Source organism: Branchiostoma floridae, chromosome 15, assembly GCF_000003815.2.
Source record: "Branchiostoma floridae strain S238N-H82 chromosome 15, Bfl_VNyyK, whole genome shotgun sequence".
NCBI classification, from domain to species: Eukaryota; Metazoa; Chordata; class Leptocardii; order Amphioxiformes; family Branchiostomatidae; genus Branchiostoma; species Branchiostoma floridae.
Genome location: NC_049993.1, coordinates 19,086,054 through 19,100,918, shown reverse-complemented (window position 1 = coordinate 19,100,918; position 14,865 = coordinate 19,086,054). Strand labels below are relative to the sequence as shown.

The window sequence follows — 14,865 nt, the reverse complement described above, 5'->3', positions numbered from 1 at the left end:
GTAAAGTACTTATCCTCATTGGTAGAACATACATTGAAAAAAGATGGCCTGACCTCTGACCCCTCAATGACGACATGGTACGGACTTTACTATTTTTTGTATTATTATTGTTAACATTAGTATTATCTATTTTGTTATCATCATTGCTATTGTTTTCACTATTTTCATTATCATTCATTCATTTCACTTATTGTATGTTAATTTTCTGTTTGTATTTCACTGTATGATTGTACAGTACTTGTTTGTTTTGTAACGCAGGGCCCCACTGAAAAGCAGTGTTCTTCACACTGAGAGGGCAATCCTGGTTAGAAATGACAGAAATAGATAAATACAGATGTATGTGAGTCCTGCAAGATGGATCTATCTTGACGTGTGCAACATATTTAGACCGGACAAGATGTAACAATAACTGTAATGATGAAATATATTCTTCTATTAATTTCAGTTATTCTACTTTTTTTCCAGATTTTACATATTATTTTGTTTTCAATGTACACTAGGTGGAAAACCTTGAACCTTTCATCTCTTCGGTTTCAGTCTATCTACTTATCTATCTATCTATCTATCCTGGAACGGAATCATGTCTTTAGTGTTTTCATTGTACTGCATGGAAAACTGCAATAATAATACATGTACAGATAAGGCAATACGTTTTCTTTTGTCCAATTCCAGTTTATTTGCTTATGTATACATACAGCCAGGTGAGACGTGTTGCCTTAAGTATTTTCAATCCGTTAACATAAATAGGATAGGGTGTTTTTTTAGTTAAATTTCGGTTTATCCACTACATTTTTGTAACCAGACATAACATATGTTTTGTGTGAAACAGCGGTATTTTCCAACAGATCATGTGTCAATGAATACACAATCAGCCGACGTTTTTCAGGATTTCGCTTGTGGTGAATTACGCTACATGTGTTTGTACAACAATATGATACTCACTTGCCATGCAGACCCTTAGCAACCCATGTATTCAGAGTCTATACGTCCAGACACTTCTTTCATCATGCATATTTTCGGCATAAATAAGGGGCGATGTGCACACCAAGAGGGTAAATTTTCTGCACCGGTGGTATCCACCCTTAACTACTGATACCACTTTTGTCTTTCCTTAAATTAGATACACATGATATCTACTCTCACGACGTTCGTATTTCTAAATATATTAACATAATATTTAAAATACAATTCAATCTCTCCAACTGGATAAAAACAGTTTTTCTAGTTAGCTGTACTGGTATTGAATTGTTCTGACTAGTTCATTCCTTTTATGCTGAAGAAGAGTGATGGATGTCACTCGAAACGTCCGGAAGTAAATATCCGTTTTTATCCAGTTGTACAGATTGAATTGTATTTAAATATTGCTTACCTGGATGTCTAACCTTCATAAACGTAATAACATAATTTGCCTCTACTGACACCGCGTTTGTCTTTCCTGGAATTCATAAACGTAAGGTCATAACCTCTAATGATATCGCGTTTTATTTTCCTGGAAGTACCCATTCATGATATCAACTGATACCACATTTTGTCTTTTCTGGAATTAGAAACACTAATCTATACAGGAACTGTCTGCTCATTTTACAGCTGCATTGTACGATTTACAGTAAAGTCACAATTTCTTTTAAACTATTTCGAACATCTCCGTCAAAAACTGCCCCAGTGGACAGAAATGGCTATTTTTGACGGAGTTGTTCGAAATAGAATCATGATCGAACAGGGGGCGGGATTTTGGGATCGGTCCATTGTATCTCATCCTTAGCTACCCCTGTCAATCAATGAGATCCTTTGGCTGAGAACGCTTATAAAAATAACAACACAGGAGCATGGTTTTCAAGTAGTCCAGTTTTATTCACCTTTCATATTGAAACATTCACCATGAATTAATGCCCTCCATGCACTGCATGCAAACAGGCGTGGGCCTGGGGTATACGTAGTCAGTGGAATGCAAACTCCACTATCCTTTAACCCTTGAATCCGGGGGGTAGTCCCTGGCGCCTTTCCATCTCCAGCTCCTGCAGGTCTGTTAGGAAAAAGGAAGAAATGTCAGAGATGTAAAAAATACTATTTTTTTTTTTTTGCTTTTGGACAGACGAGGACAATGTAGCACTGCACTCAAGCTTTGTAACTTATATCAACAGCGCCACATACACGGTACAGACAGAAGGTAAAGGTAGTACTTTACCTCCCCGACCGAAGTCAGGTACCCATTTTTACACCTGGGTGTAGTGATGAAGGTTGTGTAAAGTGCTTTTCTCAAGGGCACAACGTCGGGGGCACGGTGGGGATCGAACTCAGAACCTCTAGATTCCGAGCCGAACGCTCTACCAGTTACGCCACGCCCGACGCCACAAAATACTAATTGCTACGTACGTGGCATCAGACGGTATCATAAGCTGGCAAAGGACTGTAGACGGTCTTGGAGTGTTCGGTGGCCAATGAACACTCATATGCTTCCTTTGCCACTGAGCTTATGATACCATCACGTGCAGGTCATTAAAGTAGGTCAAACAAAACAAAGAAATACTAATTGCAAGCGGATTTGAGACAAAAGGAAAATAGACAATGATCTACGATATTGAATTCAAAAACAGTTAAACGACATTGTGCGAAAGAACATCATGTCACCTATGAAGTTATGACGTAATTTATCCAAGAAATACTGTTGTTTTTGTTGAAACCCGGTACCCAAGAAGGTGAGGCAAGGACGTGAATAAAAAGTGGAAACCGATATAATAAATACATCACAACTAAGTAAACGCACCTCGGTTCTCCTCGGCCTCCATCTCTCGCATCTCCATTTCCATGAGATTTTCTGTTGGGACAAGAGATAAAATACAGGAGACGTTAGAAACACTGAAAGCAACCCGAGACAGACACATTTGAGATTTACGTCAATCAAACACATTGCATCACAAACGTACCATGTGATCTGGTGGGTAGGGTTCTTTACAATTGTTTGGTTTTATACAGATCTCCATTAGTGACTGATATGTCACTATAATGGGAAAATCAAAAAGAGTACCAGCTAGTTTCCTTTTTGAGAAAGGATCAACCAAATGTGTCCAGATATGTAGCTTGTTTTCTTCAGGACAAACCTGGTGTTTTACACCTTAAAGGTAATCTCCAAGCAGACCCTACGGTAGCATAAGACAGTATCAAAAGCTGCCAGAGGAGTGAAGTCGGCTTAGGAGTGTGTTTTGCTACATGGCAAATGAACACCTCTTGGCTAACTATACTCCTTAGCCAGTTTGGTACTATCTTATGCCATTGTAGGATCTGCTTGGAGATTACCTTAAAGGTGCATTACTGGATCTGTGATACAAATAAAACCGTACCTTTCAGTCCGGCCACCAAGTCTTCTAAATCAGACAGCAGCTCCTCCTCACGACGTGAAGGCACGGCCGCGGCCAGCACCACACAGCACAGGAAAAGGACACCACACAAGGCTAGCTTCATCTTCGAACTCTGAAGAATGAAATCCAAACAAAACTTCCAAGTTACAAACGATTCAGTCTTATATACATGTGTGACGTCATGGTCGGGCGCTTGGGTAGCATTAAATCGATCCTGAGTTAAACATAACGATGCACGTATAGTTTTAAATAAAATAAAAATGAAAATAAAATGTTTGAGCACTGAAAGAACAAACGGGTGAAAGCGCTGTAGCCGCCGGAATGTACCCCTAGTCAGAACGCACCCGAGTAAACTGTGGCCAGATCGCCTAGGGCAAGCAAGGAAAGTCGGGATATAGGATGTAGTGTTCCCAGTCGTTAGTGGAGGGGAAAACACAACGAACTCATTCACACACCGCAATTATGAAGATAATTACAGATAATCATTGCTCTGGGCTCAGTACCCACACAAAGACTCATTGACACACCGTAATTATGAAGACGATTACAGATAATCATTGCTCTGGGGTGGTAAGCACACAAAGACTCATTGACACATCGCAGCTATAAAGTTGACTACAGTTAATGGGCATCGGGCGTGGCGTAGCTGGTAGAGCGTTTGGCTCGGAACTTATAGGTTCTGAGTTCGATCCCCACCGTGCCCCGCCCCGATGTTGTGCCCTTGGGAAAGGCACTTTACACGCTCTTCCTCACTTCACCATAGTAGTTTTGTTTTCATGCTTCTTTTCGGCAGTTAGTTCGGTCAAAGTCTGCTTGTAAACTTTTCCCACATCAAAAATGAGCGACAACCTACGGCGAATGTGACGCGCCGTGAATACCGCTTGAAGCCTGTTGACTGCTAAGCTGGGATCCAGTCCCTACATGGCTTGGGCGGCCAACGTAGCTAGTGTGGGCTCTCTACGGGGCAGATAAAGCTTTCTGCCGCCGGGGTGACCGTCTGCACCCGGTAGATTGTTCACGCGGGAGGATTTTGCCCGTAGGATGGCTAATTTAATCTCCACCTTGCAAAACTCACACCGGGAGTGAAAGATTACCCCGGCGGCAGAAAGCTTCTCTTGTCCCGAAGGTAGCCCAGCCAATCCACGGTAGACTGGATTCCAGGTAATTTGACTGTTGAATAAGCCTATCTTTCTCAGCCATTGCGCCCCAATCCACTAGATAATGCGTAACTGTCAGGCTCGAGATTTTGATCCGTCAGAGGCGCCGATTTTACAGGTAGGGATCGCGAACGGAGTTTTGTAGACATCAGTATGCTAGCATCGAGTTCGGATGGCCTCTTATATATGAATCACAAGATTGACAGTCAAAGGTAAAAAAAAAGTAACATGTAGTCTCTCATAAAGTCTCATTATTCTCTTGGAGTCTTCAATAAGGAAGTCTTCAATAAGGAAAACACAGAACGCTTCGTCGCTCTAAGTTCAGCTAATGAAGTTAATTCGATCGGTACGCGAATACTGAAGTGTATCACTTCGATCTCTACGTCACTATTCAAAAGTACAAGTGTAACAAACAGTGGGATTCAAAGACTGCTAAACTGACCATGCAAAACGGATTTAAGTCTTTTTGGCGTGACCGTTTATTAGCGTCTGGGTTTGTGATCTGGCGGTCCGGATTCGGCGCGGGTTCGAATCCCGTGAGTCAGGATTTGTTTCTGTCTGTTTCTACTCCTTTCTTACAGTACCAATAATGGAATCTGCCAAGAGTAACTTAGGGAATCGACCAATGATGGCGAATCATAGATGGTAGAATCATTACTATGACAAAATACGGAATCTTGCGACGATCTTGACAGCAAAATAGTTTGGCGGCAAAACGTCTAGAAACTGCATAAAGTTGGTCTGGTATATGAACTTTCTGCCTAAGCAAGCTAACAAACGATTAAAGAATTACAGCTGCAAACATGACACAACTTGCCGCTGTGCTACCACTACGGTGTTTCTACTCACCGAGTTTCTTGTCAGGACGTTCGCGGTGAGACTGCAGTCTTCTGGAGATCTTCTTCAACTCTTCTATCTTCTCGGGTCTGGAATCAGAAGTGCGGGAAACGGGATGGGCTGGGCTCTTTTTAAGTATGTGCAATAGCCTATAATTATGACGACATTCCAACTGACGAAAGTAGTTGTCTGCTCATCTGATGATGCAACTTCTCCATTGCTGGCGTGCAAAGCCTCAACCCGGCCCTTTCACGTATACGGAGTTTCAGCACAACACCCACCCACGTAGGCACCCCCATTTGATGTTATGAATGGTATCCAGCTCTATGTACTTTAGATGTAGCTTACATTAACAGTGTTTAGCTCGGCTTGATATGATCAACAGTTAAAATCTTCCAACACCTGGCCTGTACTGCCATTGGCGTAGATTATGGGCTGATCCTAGAATGCTTTGGTGACGGCATAAAAGTCATGGCAACCAGTAATTACAGGTGAGGATGATGAGTCGGGCACTTTTGTTCCAATCTTATCATTTCTTTGACAACGCCAATAGTCCATTGGACACACAATTAGCTGAATTCAGTTTGGATTTGACCTTTAACGTTGCAATCAATAGGAAGGAAAGAGGTCACCACCAAAAATGTGTTCTAAGTACTGGAAAGAAAACTTTTTTGGACATATGTTGTAGTGCCAGAGGGCCTGGGCGTTTCCGACAACTTAATCAAACTCCTTAGATACTACCATACAAAAGCAAGACATCACACAAGCGATCAGTCAGCTAAAGAATAAGAAAGCCTCAGGCAGTGACTTGATTCTGAATGATTGATGAAGAACTTAATTGCATATTTTTACCACACCGGGCTAAGTACTTAGTGCATCTCACATCTTCGCAAAACCGCTGATCAAGCTATTCAATTTACTTCTCTCATCCGGACACTTCCCCCAACAATGGCGAGTAAGCCACATTGTATTAACATGTGCTGACGATGAGTCGGGCCCTTTTGTTCCAATGTTGTCATTTCTTTGACAACGCCAATAGTCCATTGGACACACATTTAGCTGAATTCAGTTTGGATCTTACCTTTAACGTTACTATCAATGGGAAGGAAAGAGATCACCACCAAAAATGTGTTCTAAGTACTGGAAAGAAAACTTTTTTGGACATATGTTGTAGTGCCAGAGGGCCTGGGCGTTTCCAACAACAAATCAAACTCCTTAGATGCTACCATACAAAAACAAGACATCACACAAGCGATCAGTCAGCTAAAGAATAAGAAAGCCTCAGGTAGTGACTTGATTCTGAATGATTGATTGATTGATTGAAGACCTTAATTGCATATTTTTACCACACCGGGCTAAGTACTTAGTGCTTCTCACATCTTCGCAAAACCGCTGATCAAGCTATTCAATTTATTTCTCTCATCCGGACACTTCCCCCAACAATGGCGAGTAAGCCACATTGTTTCACTACATGAAAGTGGGCCCAAAAAGACCGGAACAAAAAATCTGTCTTGTTAAGTTCTTCTGTACTTAACTCCAGGCTTACCAACTATCTATGAAAATAAAATCATTTCCCAAAACCAAACTGGCTGCGGAAAACGCTTCGGAACGAATGACGACCTCATTGTAATCATAGATATCTAAATATACTCGACACTCTGATATCGTCATATATATATACTAACGCCAATCAACGTATGTTTGCGTGCTTTGTAGACAAAAGACTACATTTTACTCCAAGCACAAAACCCACTCATGTTTTTTTGTTTGTTTATTCTTTATTCAACCAGGGTCAAAGCATGTCGCCTGACGGCGTTTTTGCAGAAAGTTGCTCAATTCATTGAACGACAAAGATCTGTTATCACCAAACTACGAATCAGCTGCCACAAACTCCGTGTTGAATCAGGGAGGCACAACCGCAAACCTCTGGAGCAAAGAGTCTGTCAGTTCTGTAACCTGAACAAGATCGAAGATGAATCTCACTTTCTATTAGATTGTAGTTTATATAGTAACGATAGAAGTATTCTTTTTAGCTATATTATAGGAAAGTTCCCTCGCTTGGAATATATGTCTAGTGTTGAAAAATTCATTTTTCTTATGAGCTCTGATCAAACGACATTACAAACACATCTCAAGCTACATATTTAACATAACTAAGAAACGAGAAGAAGCCGAACAAATGTATTAGAATAGTTTTAGAATTTATGTTTTAGATTAGTCTTAGAAACCATGTTTACTGCATTACTACCCTTTGTATCTATATGCCTGTACTTAGCCCGATAGGGCATGAATGTGCAATAAAGGCTATTACACACATTAACCACTGCCCCCAAAGAAGAAGTCAAACCCTATAATAGTAAACGTAGTACCTTATAGTAGATTAGAAACTAATACATGTTTTATGTACTTAATGACTCTACTCTCATCTCGAGACTGTACGTGCCCTCGGGCATGATTTTGCAAATAAACTCTCTCTTTTAATACTATTCACGAATCTTTCGTACCCTGTTTCCAATGGTATGTGTATGACAGTCTTTACTCTTTTGATAAGAAAAACAAAATTCTCGAAATCTGTGCACAGGTGTTCTTCCTAACAAACACGGTTGGTAAGAAACCCTTTGAGAGAGGCCAATTAAGCCGATCTGCATTCCTCAATGGGCGCTTCAGGCAACTTAATTATTACTATTCATGAAGCTTTCGTACCCATTAGCGATGGTTTGAGTATGGCAGTTTTTAGACGTTTGATAAAAAGCAAAATTTTGGACACACCTGAAACGACATCAGCATTGTCAAAATCTTTTAGCTCAGGTTCCAAAGTTACGGGATGTTTCGAAGCTTGAGTGCACAGATGTCATCGGACACAGACAACATCAGACAAACGTCCATTGTTCCACCTGTCAATCACAACTGATAAGAAACCCTTTGAGGGTGGCCAATTAAGAATCCTTTTATTGTGGATTGCACAGGTGTTCTTTCACAGATAATTTGAGAGCGTCTAATTAAGATTCCTTTATTGTTGAGCAGAATTGTTTGAGCATTTTTCAGTATGGCCGCTTTTAGTCTTTTGATTTAAAAAAATAACACACCTGAAAAGACTAGTTTAGCATTGTCAAAATCTTTTAGCTCAGGTTCCAAAGTTACGGGATGTTTCGAAGCTTAATTACACAGATGTTCGCATACAGACATCAGACAAACCTCCATTGTGAGAGTGGCCAATTAAGATTCCTTTCATTCTTGAGCAGAACTGCTTTGATCATTGGAGGTTTATCTTCTTTTCCAGATTTGTTATTCTCGTGGTTCAGACTATTCCTTTATTCAGATACCCTTTAGCTCTATTTAGGGCTAGTCTACCAGGGTTCGAATGAAACAATGAAACATACATATACAAACGCAAATATATACACAAACATACATGTATATGTACAAACAGATAATAATAGATACACAAACATAAAAAAAACTAATGGCTTGAGAAGACATGGTACATTGCCTTTTTAAAGCGTGAGATGTTGGGCAGGGATTTGATGTGTGGTGGTAGGTCACATTCCAGACTGATGGCACGGTAGAGAAAAGTTCGCTTTTTTTAGTTTGTTTTTGGCTTAGGTAGCTTAAAACTGAAGGAGTTGGATAATCTAATTGAATATGTGTGGGTAGAATGGACAGAAACGAACTAGTCTACATCAAAGATACGATTCCTGCTTGAGTCAGCTCCAGCGGTCACTCAAGACGCTCAGCGAGAGTGCCAAGATAAGCCTCTATAGAAATAGCCCTATCCCATACTGTAAATGCATTTAAGTTCGCGGGGATTTAATTTCGCGGTACCGGGAAAAGGACTTTTCGCGGTGGCTTTAAGTTCGCGGTAACACCATTATAGTGTGCAGTCTAATACCATAATAGAAAAATGTTCGCGGTGGTTTTAAGTTCGCGGTGGTCACCGCGAAAACCGCGAACATTAATCCACCGCGAACATTTCTGCATTTACAGTATTTCACTCGTCTTTTAAATACATGTACCTAAAAACATCTCCCATATCTATTTATCGACGACTGCAGTTTTCTTTTAATACTTTGTGTAATATGGATTTTTATTTCTGTTTTATTGAATTTTTGTTTCCGCGTTGTATTACATGTATATGGCATTAGAAAGCTCGTCCGGTGCCCTTTACAAGGAAAACGCATTTCTTATGATATGCTTACAGCTAGTAATTTCGAGAAACAGGTTTGGGATTGAGTGCAAAATCAAAAGTGACCCTGAAGAAGAGTGACTCAAAACGTCCAGATGTAAATGTGCGTTTCTAATCCAGTTGTAGAGATTGAATTGTATTTGAATATTGTTTACCTGGATGTCTAACCGTCATAAATGTAAGCTTTCATATGGTACTGAATACCATGCGGTTATTAAAATTACCAAAGAGATATGACTTATTGAAATCAAATTCCCAAACTTTTGTGTATTAAAGGGTATACCTGTGTACAATAGCAGCATCACACAAATAATAATATCACAACATTATCAGAACGTATAACACTGAGGTATCAAAATCATCATTTTAACACACTTTAAATGTAACTTCTAAGGCACAGTATTACACAACTCCTATGTGTACACGTGTTATAGTAGCTAACATGGAATCCAGTCTACCGTGGATTGGCCAGGCTACCTTCGGGGCAGGATGGTCTTTCCACCGCTGGGGTAATCTTTCACATCCGGTTGGAGTTTTGCACGGTTGGAGTTAATTTTGCCATTCACGGGACCTCTTAACTCCCACTGGGCAAAGTCCTACCGGGGAAAATGCTACCGGGTGTGAATGATTACACCGGCGGCTGAGAGCTGCACTGGCCCCGTAGAGAGCCTACACTAACTACGGTAGGCCCAGATCTGGGTAGGCCGTGCCACAACTAGACCGCAGCTGGATTCCAGGTTATACAGTAGCTTGTTTCATGCAAATACAAGACAAAATCTAATCACCATCTTATTAGCCTCTACTAGACTCCAGAGGTCACTGAAAATGAAGAATGTGTAAGACCTAGGAAAATATTGTTTCCTGTTTCAATACCTACCCTAGAAAAACCTGCCGATATTTGGTGGGTAGTGGAGTCACATATATGTTCCAGTTAGAATTTTTATTCAGCATGCTTCCTATTGAAGGAAAACACAGCTTGTCCTAATGAAGGATAAATGTATCTATTTTGCACAAAAGTTTGACAGTGAAAGACAAGTGTCCTCTTGATTTTCAGTTTTCTATGTTCAGCTGTATTACAAGAAAAAAAGATAATCCCTACCTACCGACCCTAATCTTTTCATGACTGAAACAGGTAACACAACATTTTTTTCCTAGGCCTCACTGGAAAATGTAGAATGTATAACAAACTGTACTCCATGGCAAGCTAAATCGTAACTATAATGATGAAACATTCTTCTGTTATTTCTATTTTTCAGTGACCTATGTGTGGTCTAACAGAGACTACTAACATATCATTGATATGTTGCATTTCTTCAATGCCTCAAATGACATTATTTCACTGAAAGCATAATATTCTGTTCATATTGCAACATATATGTAGATCATACAATCATACATAACAACTATCTCTATTTTACTTTTCAGAACTCTCATGCATCTTCAGCAAGTGGAGTCTTCAAACATTCATTATCAAAAAGCAAGGTGTATACAAAATATGGAAAGGGCACATAGGACAAGTTTTATCAAACTAAATCCAATTAAGGAAAAGAAAAAGGCCATAAATATAGAACAAAATAAAACAAAACAGACCTGAAAAAAGACTAAACAGAACTGAGTAAAGACAGAAATACAAAACTGCGGGAAAAAAAACTTCCATATTTCCTATTTTCTGTACATCCCAAAAAGCAGTGAATTTGGAGGAGCAGTTGAGCATCAGTTGATCTACCAACCTGATCAAACTACAAGTATTTTCCAGCGGAAGACTTACTTAATTTGGCAAAACTGTCTCAAGACACAGCACAAGGATCTTTGCATCATCACAAATGTTGGGATGCATTTTCCACTTGGCATGATTTGTGAGGTATAGCACATCTGTATCTGTATAGCATCACAAATTTGAGAAGCATTTGCGAGTTTTGTAATGCTCAGTAAAGGATCAAAGTTCGTAGCGCGTCCTCGGGAAGGTTTTCCAGATACGCCATCGCTCCATCATTGTGTCACATACTGTAATTGACTTTGTCTTCCAGTACCAAACTTTCACGGTCTGAGAAAATCTAACTTGTTCTCGGAACTAAATGTTCACGGTGGCAGCAGGTGCGTGTAAAAAAAGACTCTTGTACTCTTTGTTGTCGGTAATGATAAGTTCACGTAACAGTCCTCACCGTGAAAACTCTGAACATAAAAGTACACTGAAAAAATCAGGAATTACAGTACAGTGAAACTTGTATACGCGACCAGGTCCCGATTTTCCTCCCCATAGACACAAGCATTAAGCAACGTGGCCAAAGCGACCACTTGTCTTCTGTGACCGCGACCATCCCGAATCCGGTCCACCCGCGACCGAAATGTTGCTGAAGATGACTGCGTCATTTTCAAGTGTGTAGTGGCCTCAATTTTTTATGATCTCTGGCGGGAAATCCGCTAAAATCGGCTTGTGTTTTGGCCACCAAAACTTGCCGAAACGACTGCGTCATTTTCAAGACTGTAGCATTGTCGATATTTGATGATAACTCGTGAGAAATATTGCTAAAATTGGCTTGTGTTTTGGCAACTAAAATGTAACCAAAACCACTGCATCAAAATGTATTTGAGAAGAGTTTTGTAATGCTCAGTCCAAGATCACAGTTCGTAGCGCGTCCTCGGGGAGGATTTCCAGATACGCCATCGCTCCATCGTTAAACTGGAAGGAGAATCCTCCGTCCACGGCCAGGCAGGCGTCCCAGCAGCGCGACCGAATCGTGATTCTGAAATAAAGAAAAAATACAGCTCATTAGTCCTATGACAATGAGCTGAATTTTGAAATAAAACTTAAAGGCAACCTAAGCAATGTTACAGCGTCAAAGTGGAAATATTCTGAATAAGGCAATCTGCATGATATTGACATCTACTGCACTATATTCTCACATTTACATCATAATTTGATACTTTGAGCGGTTAAAAACAGCCCAGAGACAAGTTGCACGAGGATATTCCTTATTATTGTACCCCCCAAAAATAAGGACTTGATCTGGAATCCTTGTGCAACTCATTCTCGCGCTGTTTTTAACGGCTCAATTTATGAAATAATGATGTAAATGTGCTAAAATAGTGCATTAGATGCCAATATTATACAGACTGCCTTATTCAGAATATTTCCACTTTTAACAATGTGATATTGCTTAGGTTGCCTAGTTGCTAGACAAGTATCAAACAATGCATATTACATATTTCCCCCAGGGTCTGTTTTTATGTTGATAGCTATCTCCGTTTCAATCTGTAGCCCTGGGCCACACAACTTTTGTGCATTCACCACAGCAGGGGGCTAGTCAACTGGTAGTGGTGTGTGTTCAAGTACCATACTCTTTCCCAAATGCGGAGTGCTAAGCAGAGAAATCAGCATGTACCATTTTCAAGATCAAGATCGAACTCAGGACCTACCGAATGCAAGGTGAACACTCTACCCACTAGGCTATTGGAGTATAAAGGTAAAAACTGTGTCTTTTGGGGCAGACGGACAAAAATAAAGTGTCCACAAACCTAATCAAAATGTATTGCCCAAGTATCATATACAATGTTATGACGTCCACCAACCTTTTTGCGAACCCCCTGGGGTTCTTGACGGAGAACACGCCGTTGATGATCGGGTCTCGGACAGTGTAGGTCATCTTAGGCTCGCTGGCATCGAACATCAGGGAGTTGTTGTATCTTCTCATCACTGCAAAAAATTTTTAAAAACAATTAGAGCAAAAACTGTAATTTAGATAAATCCTAGCCTGGATATCATGACTACCATCCTCTATTACTATAGTAACTGCTGGCTGAATCCTTTTGCCTTGGTACACCAGGGCTCGAAATACTTTTTTCTGCATACCTGCACTGGTGCAGGTAACATTGAAAATTACCTGCATCACTCTGAATTTAGGAAATATGGATCATACAAAATTTGTTCAGAAACCATTGCTACACATGTATTTTTTCTTGTATACTTCATATATGGTAACAGTCAATGCAATTGATAACAATCCATAGTACACCTACATCATATAACATTTATGTATAAAACCCAGTACATGGACCAGTGCAGGTTAGGTGCAGGTAGACATCAGAAATACCTGCACAGCTCCAATTTTACCTGCACTAACCTGCATATGCAGGTGGTATTCTGAGCCCTGTCACATGTACCATCCTCTGTAGTTACTGCTGGCTCAATCATTTTGCTTGCTAATCCGTGGACAGGAAGGAAAGTTTCAGCCAGGGGGTTACTATGGACAATCGTATCCAGGCTAGCTAAAGTCTGTTGCAAAATAGGAAATAATATCCAATATACAAATGTATCAAGCTACGTTACTGAATGGAAACTCCAGTCAACATCAGAAGAGTGTGTTTCATTACTAGAAAACAGAGATTTTACAATATGTCAACTTAGCACCATTCAAACCATACGTCCAACAGAAAAACTAGTACTTTTGATATCTTAACGTTGAAGTAAAACTGTTTCAAATGTTTTGACAAACATAGGAGAACATTAGACACTGCATCAACCAAACAGCCATGCCAACAAACACAGAATACAAAAAAAAGGAGCAGCAACAGCAGCAAAACAAGTGCAGAACAAGGATACAAGCACTTTCTCACAAAACCAACAAACAGAAAAGAAAAACAAGACAATGTTACATCAAACAACAGAACACAGATGGCAACTTTTCCACCCAACCTCTTACCTCTGTCAGCAACTATCCGTATATGGAAGCAACCAGAGAAAAGTGATTGATAAATTTTGAGTTAGGCTGTTGACAGACTCACATAGACATACATAGTAAGAAACAGACATGAACAGCCTGAACACATAACTCCCTTTCACTTAATTATGCTTAAGGTATACTTATAATTACTTAAGGTAAGCACTATTTCTTTAAGCAGGGAACTATGTTCCTTACAACACACAGACAACAAACACACAGTATAAAACACACAGTGTACAGAACACTATTAAAGGCAGCATCAGTTTAACTTGATGATTCTCAGATTTTCTTTAGATATGCTTCACTAGAAAAAAATAAGGAAAACAAAACCTGGGTAGGTCTTTGTGAGTTTTATTGAGTGAACATTTGTAGTATCATACAGTATTTTTTGTGCGCACAGCAACATATACTAGTAGTCCTAGTCTGTGCTAGACCGAGACTGACAATAGTCAGTCATACTCATCTCTTCCTTTCTGCTTTTTTTACCATAAGTGTTAGAAAACCAAGGAATGAGTTAGTATGGCTTGAGAAGCACAGAGACGACTGCTCCATCATACTTTTCTAGGATAGAACTAATCTATTCTGCGATTGATAAAGGATTGGTGAATAAT

General features: G+C 39.9%; 1 protein-coding gene and 2 long non-coding RNA genes across 3 annotated transcripts in view; 1 reads left to right on the top strand and 2 right to left on the bottom strand.

Moving 5' to 3' along the window:
• Positions 1-1,830: 1,830 nt before the first annotated feature.
• Positions 1,831-5,551, bottom strand: LOC118431292. Its single transcript, XR_004832959.1, has 4 exons — positions 5,363-5,551; positions 3,339-3,468; positions 2,765-2,815; positions 1,831-2,023 (listed from the first exon to the last, which is right to left on the bottom strand). It is a non-coding gene; the product is annotated as an uncharacterized LOC118431292 (long non-coding RNA).
• On the top strand, positions 2,822-3,435 carry LOC118431298. Its single transcript, XR_004832961.1, has 2 exons — positions 2,822-3,119; positions 3,302-3,435. It is a non-coding gene; the product is annotated as an uncharacterized LOC118431298 (long non-coding RNA).
• Positions 5,552-9,631: 4,080 nt separating the features above from the next.
• The window catches only part of LOC118431280 (NAD kinase 2, mitochondrial-like), a gene marked incomplete in the record, with an annotated part of 13,651 nt that continues 8,417 nt past the window's right edge, over positions 9,632-14,865 (bottom strand). The window contains 2 exon segments of the mRNA XM_035842396.1: positions 9,632-12,277; positions 13,104-13,227. Of these exon segments, the coding sequence (XP_035698289.1) occupies positions 12,142-12,277; positions 13,104-13,227 (260 nt within the window).